Below are 10,020 nucleotides of genomic sequence, written 5' to 3' on the forward strand. Positions count from 1 at the left end.
GTAGAATTTTTTTCTTTGCTCCAAGCAAGCAACGTTCGTCTTTGCTTGGCAACATTCCAGTTTCAGTGTTCAGTTTAGTGTAAGCTTATGTGCGATTGTGTGTATAATTTTTACAAGTATGTACTTTTTGGCGTAGTTTTGTGGTCACAAGGTTTCTCTTGAATGCGGGTAAAAAGAAAATACTACCAAGTTGGGCATTGGGAGAAAACACAAAAAAAAAATATTTTCGGTAATGCAATTTTTAAGGAATATTCATTCGAGTTGGCAGCAGGCATTGACTATAAAAAATTTAAATAGAAAGAAATAAAAATTAAATTCTCTTAAAATTTGTATACATATGTACCTACAAAAAAATTTCCCTTTGTATTGAGAATGGCCAAATATATTTTGGAAAATTTAACTTTTTTGTATATTCGATTGTACTTGGTCTGTGTCCGTCAGTTAAAGTAACTCAAGTCGAGATAAGCCGGTTTACCTTTGAAGCAATATTTTATTGGGCTTCTAATAATATCTTAACGATTTACTAGCCAAAGGTGTAGCTTAAAATGCCTCTTTAATAAAAACTGAATAAAAATATGCAACTTTTCCAGGGAAACTTATTAAATTTCTATTAGGGTCAAATCTTCTAAAGTCACCTAAGCTATTTTAACTAACGCGCACAATTATAATCATAAAGGGGTTAGATAAAAGTATTTGTTCATAAAGTCCTCATAGTTAGAAATTCATTTGACTTCGAGGTGGCCTTGGAAATTAATACTACTATCAAATAGCATCTCCCAAAAATAGTTTTCCTTGAACTCTTCTCTGGATTATCGTCGCCAAGATTTACTGGCTAAGTGGAAGTAGAGAAGGAGCTGCTGGTTAATTGTACATGTAGATGACGTAAACGCCAGATCTTAAAATTACCCATCTTATTGGGAGTCGCTGGAGATGGAGTAGGCTCAATGGGCTACTGTTTTTGTAATCAGTGGTATACTTCGGATCACTACCACCCTAGCACTTAATGTCATGGAAATTATACATGGAGTCGTTATCTATGTGTGCTTTTAGTTAGTTAATAAATTGGGTGAATCAAGGATACGGCAACTTAGAACCAAAGTTTTTCGTAAGACAATTGTCAATTCTGGCAACTGTCTTAAAAGCTATATTATGTCTTCCAAAAGACTGATTAAAAGATCTGCTAACGAAGAGGTCTTAGCGTAATTCTGTTTGTCTTTTATCAATAAGTTTTCTAAAAATTGAATGAAATTAAACCAAAAGTTATATGTATGAGATTTTTTTTTTCAACATTAAAAATTAAAAATTAAGAGAAAATGAAATAAAGAAAAAAAACATTATATTAGAAAAAAGGAAAAAAATATAAAATAGGTTTCTAAAAATTAAATACTATTAAAAAATATGTTTCTTTTTAAAATAATGACATCTAAAAAGTTATGCTTTTTAAACAATAAAATCTAAAAATGAAATAAAAAGAAGAAAATTAAAACAGCTTCTAAAAAATAAATAAGTCACATATTTTGGGCTTTAAAACAATAAAATCTAAAAATTAAATGAAATAAAAAAAGAACAAAAATAATATAAAAAAATAAGTTCCTAACAAATACATATGTATATATTTTCTTTTTAAAACAAAATCTCAGTATTACTATAAAAAATAAAATAAAAAATGATCTAAAAAAGAAGAAAAAAATATGTTTTCAATAAATAAATGAAATTAAAAAATGTGTTCGTGTTAAAGCAATAAAATCAGAAAAAAAAAAATATTGAAAAAAGAGAAACTAAGAGAAGCCTCGCTACCTATGTTAGCCAGAACTGCCCTGTAAGTGTGGCCAACGCTAAACAATCACACAGAATAAAGGAAGAGCTTTGGAGGCGAGTAAAATTATAAGGGGGTAATATTCCAAGCGAAGTCATAGAAAACTCAGTGGAGAGCATTCCCAGACGTATGAAAATCGCTATTAAAAGCAAGGGAGTCTCCACAATCCTCTTGATATATACCTCCTAAAATCTCAAAACAGAAAAGTTCACAACTGAGTGAATAGAGTTGCCTTGCGTTTTTGCTGTGAATCGCTTGTTTCTTTTTTAAGTTTAACTTTTCTGTATACTAGGCTTTATTCCTTAGATAATAAGGACAAACTGCTGAAAATTTCAAAGCAATCTGTTTATTATTAAAAAAGTGATGTTACTGTAAGTAATAAAATGTCGAACATGCACTCAGTTTAGATCGCCAGTGTATTTATGTATATATATAAGCTACTATTGTCGCAATTATTTTCAAAAGAAAGCCCAAAAAATTAAATAAATATTTGAATAACATACAACAAATAAGTTTAACTGAACAAATGTTGCACATAATTTCTATATAAATGCCTACAATTTGCATGTGGGTCCAACCAGACTCATGCGTACCGAAGGTGACAATCGAAACATGTGTCTGACGGAGAGTTAACTACCGCTGGCCACCATACCAAGACTCCATTCATGTTAATGATTTAATGACTAATAACCAGGGAACGGATTTTTAGGACCAAAAAACCTATAAAAAAGGCAAAATAAAATAACGAAATAGGCTGGAAAAGGCAAAATAAAATAGTGAAAAAGGCAGGAAAAGGCACTAGGTGTTGCAAAAAGGCAAAACAAAATAGCGAAAAAGGCAGGAAAGGGCACTAAAAAAAAGACAGAAAATACGAAGAAAAATCAAAAAATACATTTATATTAGAAATGTTTATATTACAAGTAAAAAGAGAAAAACTATGAACTAATTTCATTATATGAAAAGTTTGTACTTAGAATCTTTGACTATTTTATCCTTTCGAGTTTCTAACTCATAAAACTTTAATCTGTATAGTTCTAGTAACATTGAACCACAAGATGCATTTTGAAGTTTTCTGGCAGCATTTTCATTAGATTTTCGCGAAGAAAAGCCTTGAATGTACTAAATGTGTGCTCGACGTAAGTTGATACAAGTGGAGCCCAATTTAAATATGGAACGTTTGAAACGTTCATATTATCAGAAATAAGGGCGTTTTCCTCGCCATTTACAATTTGATCCACACCCCTTATTGTCTCCAAACCTACGTTAGCTGAGAAAAAGGCTTTCAATTTTTCCTACACCAATTTGGCAAGAGGTCTCTGCGCTTCTATAAGCCGCATGGGTATGTGTATATTTTTTAATCTTAAAAAACAAAAATTGTAAATGCTATAATCACTTTTTTAAAGGTAGAAAAGGCAAAAAAGGCAAATATCTTAAAAAAGGCGAAAAAAGGCAACATCAAATGTGTATATATGGAATCAGGGAAAGCTAAATCGTGGACATTCTTAATCGAATATACTCTATCTCTTCAGCAGAAAAAAAAGGCAATTTCCATAAAATCCGTTCCCTGCTAATAAGTATCTCCTTATGGTCTTTTAATGGTTATTTTAATGGTCTCTCGCCTATTTCACTCATCGAGTTTGGATACTTATAACGGATGGTCATGGGAAAATCGTCAGCATAAGCTGTTTAGCTAGAAGCCCTATGCTTTTTATTAACCGTGTCGCAGCACGCCCTTTCTACGGTATAATGTCGACGCCTAAACATACATATATACATATGTCTGCGCATCTCTATGTACATACATATGTACGAACATGAAGCCAAAGTACATACATGGATGTAGTTATTACATTTCTTCTTTGTATCCGTACTATTTGTTCGTGTAAAATTACCGCACTGCGTCATTCTTTTTTGCCTTTATATGCACATTCGCATGAGCTTTTGCAATTAACCGTTTGCGCATCGAGAACGATAGGTTTATGTAGTTCTGAGCGCGCATAATTGAAGCTGTTAGCCGTCGTCAAGCAAAGAAGTAGGACACACTGCGGTAAGTAGTAACATCATTTTGTTTCGCATTAAAATTTGTAAATTGTTAATTTCCACTTAGAAATAAACCAGCCTTTGCGCCAATCCAGCCCGATTAAGGTTAAATTCGCAAGCGTTTTTATTAACTGAGAACGACGGTTAACATCTTTATTTCGCAGTAAATCGGCAAAATATCTTTGGAGTTTGCGTATACAGTAGCATCTACGCTCGTAGCAGTGGCAGTTTTCCTGCATAGGGTCTACAGCAGTTCGGAGCGACTTTGCCATACGTCGAACTTCGGCCTTAATACGTACTGACTTGTCATCGTGAATTGCCTGCAAGATGACACGCGATCCTCCACGCCGAGTCACTCGCTCAAATACGGAAAGCGACTCCAATGTCGACGCCGATGCAGCCGCAGGTGAAAGGAACACCACTGCAGTAAACCAGACTTCTGCCGCCGAAACATGTGTTACTGCGACCACCAGCGGAGCCCCAGCTAGGGGCGCTTCCGCAACATTCGTAGCTGCTAGTATCCCAGATGGTAGCGATACAGCTCCCACTGCGGCCGGATCCATTAAGGCCAGGCAGAGAGCCGAGTGAAGCCGCTCCTGCCGCTGTAGGAGCCACGAAGAATTTGCCAGCCAGGGAACCTAGCAACGCCGCTCCCACTGCTGCCGGAGCTATTAAGATCGTCACATCCAGGGAATCCAGAGACGCCGTTTCTGGTGCAGCCGGAACTGTTAAGGTTGCCCCAGCCAGGGAACCCAGTGTTGCCGCTCCCAATGCCACCGGGGCAATTAAGAAGGTTCCCGCATCCAAGACTGCCGCAGCTCCCACAAGCTCGTCGTCTATTGTCACATCTCGACAAGAAAGTGACCTTCTGGCCATGGAAAGACAAATCGCCCTGCTGGAAAGGGCTTTGAAGGAACGTGATATACAAAACGAGATTCTGAAAGTGGCGCTCCAGAATAACGGTGGTACCGGTAGTAGCGCAGCGTCTGTATGCGCTGACGTCGCCACACAGCGGTCGCCCGCGTTGCCATCGACGCAACCGTTATCCGTGCAGCCGGTAACTGTACATGCAAATACGGGACCAACATTCGCCGACATCCGCTATTCGCTTCCAGCCAGTACAGCTACTGTGTATAGCTCAGCCAACGGGACATCGGCCACTTGCAGCACCTCATCGATAGCAGGTAACCAATACGATGCTTCAACCGTTCCCGCCGGTGTACAAACCTCTCACCACTCATCCAATGTGACATTTCAACCCGTTTCTGCCAACATAAGTCAAGGGAATATGCAGTTCATGTCAAACGGCTCGATCATGCCAAGAAAAATTATTGATTTACCAGATTTCAGTGGAAGGGCTGAAGACTGGCCTATATTCCACACAGCCTTTGTGGAGTCAACTGCAGCTTACGGCTACAGCAACTTCGCAAATAACCAGAGGCTACGGAAGTGTTTAAAAGGCGAGGCGCGTGAAGTGGTGAAATCTCTGCTGATTCACCCCAGCAATATCAGCTGCATCATCGAACAGTTGCAATTCAGATTTGGTCGGCCGGAGCAACTTATACGCAGTCAGCTGGCCCAAGTACGTGAGATCGGCCCTATATCCGAAAATGCAGTCGGGAAACTGATTCCGTTTGCCACGAAGGTGAGGAACATTTGTGCTTTCCTTCAGTCTGCCAATGGTGAACATCAGCTTTCTAATCCGACACTCCTCGATGAGCTAACTTCCAAACTACCAACAAGCAAGCGAGTCGAGTGGGCTATGGTTGCTGCTAAAGTACAGCCTCGGGCTACAGTGATGCACTTCAGTGAATGGCTAAATTCACTTGCCAACGTGATCTGTACCATTTATGATGAAGAGCCCGGACGTGATTCGAAGCGCCGAGTAGTCCTGCACGTCGACCAAAAACAACAGATACGAAGGTGCCCAATATGCCAGGGCGCCCACAAAGCGTTTGAGTGCAAATGCTTCATTGATGCAACAGTGGCAGACCGATGGAGGGAGGCCAAATCACGACGCTTATGCTTCGCGTGCCTTCACGCTGGTCACGCTACACGAGATTGCCATCGACGAAAACAATGCGCTATCAATGGATGCCCCAGAATGCACCATAAACTGCTACACGAGGCCTCCAACAACAACACGCAGCCAGCACCATCTCCAAGTAACGCAAGGGACGCAGAAGCGCAGTCAGCGCAACGTCAACAACACGATAGCAGCCACTCGTCAACTCAACGAGTACTCCAACGCCAGCCTGCGAACGACGCAGAAGCCGCTGTCCTCAGCTGCTCCGCTGACGTATGTGAAGGAAGACTTCTCTTTCGTATTCTTCCAGTCACTTTGCATGGAAGAAACAAGCGCGTCGATACATATGCACTGCTGGACGAAGGTTCCTCAGTCACGATGCTAGATGAGGCACTCGCCCAAGAGCTGGGTCTGCATGGGAAACAACAGCGCCTCAGCATACAATGGGTTGGTGGACGGTCAGCCCAAGAGCCTTCAGTTGTGGTGGACTTATTTATAAATGGCCGTGGTATGGATAAAAAGCACAAGCTTCGGAACGTATATGCGGTGTCGAACCTACAGTTACCCTCGCAAAGCTTATCCAGAGCTGACTTGCACAGCGACGAAAAGTACTTGCGTCAGTTGCCGGTTCAGCCATACACCGGGGTGATGCCAAAACTTCTAATCGGCCTCGACCACTGCCACTTAGGTTTGCCATCAACTACGTTGAGGATGAGGGCAAATGGTCCGTTTGCCGCCAACACTGAACTGGGCTGGGTGGTGTTTGGGCCAACCAGCAAAAGCCTGTCAGCAAAGCCTTCGTGCCTACTAGTCAATAACGTGACGGATGAGTCGCTGCATGAGCTGGTTGAAAACTACTTCGCCGTTGAAAGTTTCGGGGTGCGGCCGTCACCGCCAATCGAAAGCGCATCAGACATTCGCGCAAGGTCTATTTTGAGTTCGGTCACACGCCGTGTTGGGGGCAGGTTTCAAACCGATCTCATCTGGAAGCGAGACGACGTCCATCTGCCTAACAGCTACTCCATGGCATTAAGGAGATTAGTGGGTGTCGAGAAGCGCATGGGTCGAGACGCAAACTTCGAAGCAGCGTATAAGGCAACGATGGAGTCATACATCGAAAAGCGTTATGCGCGTAAGCTTGAACCAGCGGAAGCATCGATGGTGACGTCTCGCACCTGGTACTTACCACATTTCGCTGTGGTGAACCCTAACAAGCCATCGAAGCTTCGAATGGTGTTTGACGCCGCGGCCGAGGTCAACGGAGTTTCTTTGAACTCTATGCTGCTAAAGGGTCCTCAAGAGTACCGGCCTCTGCCATCGATTCTCTTTCATTTCCGCGAAGGAGCAGTTGGCGTATCGGGTGACATTAAGGAAATGTTTCACCAGTTGGTGATGCAGCCTGAAGACAGATGCGCCCAGCGGTTTCTCTGGCGCGACGGTGACTCTCGAAGACAACCCAACGTGTACGAGATGTGCGTCATGACGTTTGGTGCCGTTTGCTCGCCATGCGCAGCGCACTACGTCAAGACGCGAAACGCACATGAACATCACCATAACTCCACAAGCCGAGCAATAAAAGCAATTCTGGACTACCACTACGTGGATGACTTCGTGGATAGCTTCGACACCCTTGAGGAAGCTATCTCCATCGCTCAAGAAGTTCGAGCTATCCACCTGGACGCCGGATTTGAGCTCCGGAATTTCACCTCCAATTCGCCAGAGGTACTTGCGGCTTTGGGTGGCGCTGCATCTACCAAACCGATTTCAAGCAAAGACGGCCTGGTGACTGAGAAGGTACTCGGTCTTTACTGGCAGCCGTCAACAGACAAGTTCAAATTTAACTTGCAATTTAACAAAGTCGACCCAGAGCGCCCAACCAAACGGGAACTCCTTAGCGTGGTCATGTCGGTTTTCGACCCGCTAGGTTTTCTAAGCCACTTCGTTATCGGCGCTAAATTGCTTATGAGAGAGGTGTGGAAACAAAATAAGCGCTGGGATGAACCACTGCCCGGCAACGCTGTAACTGTGTGGGGACGATGGCGTAGTCAATTGCCAGCCGTCACCGAGTACGCCGTTCCCAGATTCTACTTCGGCAATGGTAAGCTACAATATCTACAGCTCCACATCTTTGTTGACGCCAGCGAAGACGCCTTTGCCGCTGTCGCTTACTGGAGAGCGACCAACTGCCAGAACGAGGTGAGTGCCAGCTTCGGCTGCGCGAAAAATAAGTGCGCTCCTCTGAAACCGCTCACGGTACCGCGGCTAGAACGCGGTACAAGCTGTTTGTGCAGCACCACGTGGCTGAAATATTGGCCGCCACAAACGCCTCGAACTGGAAGTGGATACCTACTGCAGAGAACGTAGCCGACGAAGCCACGCGTTTCAGCAGTGAAGCTGACTTCACCCCAACTGGTCGCTGGAGTCAGGGACCGACTTTTCTATGCCGAGAAGAAGGGTACTGGCCTAATGATGCAATCTTCGCCACTCATCATGACGTACACGACGAGGAGCTCCGACCTAAATACGCCATGGTCATCGTAAGTAATAATTTCATAGATTTCACACGCTTTTCCACATTCAACAGACTGGTGCGGACGACAGCTTGGGTTCTCCACTTTATCGGTCTTTGCCGCCATCGCAACTCAGCCGAGCGTCGCTATGGGCTGACAGCAGTTGACGTCGAAGCAGCGAAATTACTTTTATGCCGTCTAGTATAAAATGAGCATTTTGGTCCAGAGATCCAGCAACTTAAAGAAGGGCGAGATGTCGCTACAGCTCACTACGCCAACTCTCGCCGTATATCGATGAGGAAGGTACTCTTCGCGTTCATGGACGCATTGATTCAGCCAGCTGGCTTCCAATGAGTACAAGACGCCCTATCATTTTGCCGCCTAAGCACGCTTTAACCAAGCTGGTCGTAGCTCACCACCACAAGCTGATGCGCCACCAGAACACCGAGGCTACAATCTGCGCCGTACGTCAAACATACTGGGTACCTCGACTACGTAGCCTGTTACGAAGCGTTATTTCCAGCTGTCAAGTGTGCCGCCTCAATAAAGCTGCCCCAGTCGCGCCACTAATGGGGCCTCTGCCAGTCGATAGGCTTACCGCGTACGTGAGGCCATTCAGTTACTCGGGCCTGGACTACTTCGGGCCGCTCACAGTAACAGTTCGCCGAAGCACAGAAAAGCGATGGGTGGCGCTCTTCACCTGCCTCACTGTGCGAGCCGTCCACCTGGAACTAGCCCACGATCTGAGCACAGATTCGTGTATAATTGCAATCCGCAATTTTATCAATCGACGCGGAGTACCAGTTCGAATAAGGTCCGACAACGCCAAGAACTTTGTCGGGGCAAACAATGAAGCTAGGCGCTTCAATGAAGTTTTTGATGGTCAGCGCGTGCAGGATGAACTAACGCAAAGAGGCGTCGACTGGGTGTTCAACGCGCCCTTCAATCCTGCCGAAGGTGGTGCCTGGGAAAGGATGGTGCAGTCGGTCAAGCGAGTACTGCGTCACACGCTTAAAGAAGTAGCGCCCCGAGAACACACCCTCAATTGCTTCCTCATTGAGGCGGAAAACGTCATAAATTCGCGCCCACTAACGCATCTCCCTATCTCCGTTAACCAGGAGCAGCCGTTGACTCCGAACGACTTTCTGCTGGGAGCTCCTAACATAGCACCGACGCCGATCACAACAGAAGTCATAGAGGGCACGTTCGTCTTGCGCCAACAGTGGCGCGTCGCGCGCCAATTAAGGGATCACTTCTGGAAGCGGTGGATATCCGAGTATCTGCCCACATTGACGCGGCGAGTTAAGTGGTGTGAGAAAAGTACGCCGTTAAAGGAGGGCGATCTAGTTTTTATTTGCGACCCTAACGTGCCGCGGAGGGAATGATGTCGTGGCAAAGTGGAGCAACTGTATCCTGGACGCGATGGCGAAATCAGGCATGTAGATGTCCGAACCGCCGCCGGAATGAAACGGCGTGCCGTTTCCAAGCTTGCTATCTTGGACGTGGAAGACGGTGAATCGGACCGATTCACGGGGGCGGGGATGTCGCAGCACGCCCTTTCTACGGTATAATGTCGACGCCTAAACATACATATGTACATATGTCTGCGCATCTCTATGTACATACAT

The 10,020-nt window shown here is 44.4% G+C and overlaps 2 protein-coding genes across 2 annotated transcripts; both read left to right on the forward strand.

Moving 5' to 3' along the window:
* The first annotated feature begins 3,732 nt into the window (after nucleotides 1-3,732).
* LOC118740546 lies at nucleotides 3,733-8,251 on the forward strand. Its single transcript, XM_036472123.1, has 2 exons — nucleotides 3,733-3,863; nucleotides 3,924-8,251. The coding sequence occupies exon 2, from the start codon at nucleotides 4,383-4,385 to the stop codon at nucleotides 8,244-8,246; it is 3,864 nt and encodes a 1,287-aa protein (XP_036328016.1). The 5' UTR covers nucleotides 3,733-3,863; nucleotides 3,924-4,382; the 3' UTR covers nucleotides 8,247-8,251.
* A 491-nt stretch (nucleotides 8,252-8,742) lies between these two features.
* On the forward strand, nucleotides 8,743-9,777 carry LOC118741854. The gene has a single exon (XM_036473826.1). It carries the CDS (start codon nucleotides 8,743-8,745, stop codon nucleotides 9,775-9,777), a length of 1,035 nt encoding a protein of 344 aa, XP_036329719.1.
* The last annotated feature ends 243 nt before the right edge of the window (nucleotides 9,778-10,020 follow it).

Source organism: Rhagoletis pomonella, unplaced genomic scaffold (genome assembly GCF_013731165.1).
Source record: "Rhagoletis pomonella isolate Grant_MI unplaced genomic scaffold, Rhpom_1.0 Rhpom_scaffold_00006, whole genome shotgun sequence".
Lineage (NCBI taxonomy): Eukaryota > Metazoa > Arthropoda > Insecta > Diptera > Tephritidae > Rhagoletis > Rhagoletis pomonella.

What these genes read in the sequence shown, in the direction of transcription:
- LOC118740546 (XM_036472123.1), top strand. Translation starts at nt 4,383, where the DNA reads ATGGTAGCGATACAGCTCCCACTGCGGCCGGATCCATTAAGGCCAGGC.
- LOC118741854 (XM_036473826.1), top strand. Translation starts at nt 8,743, where the DNA reads ATGAGTACAAGACGCCCTATCATTTTGCCGCCTAAGCACGCTTTAACC.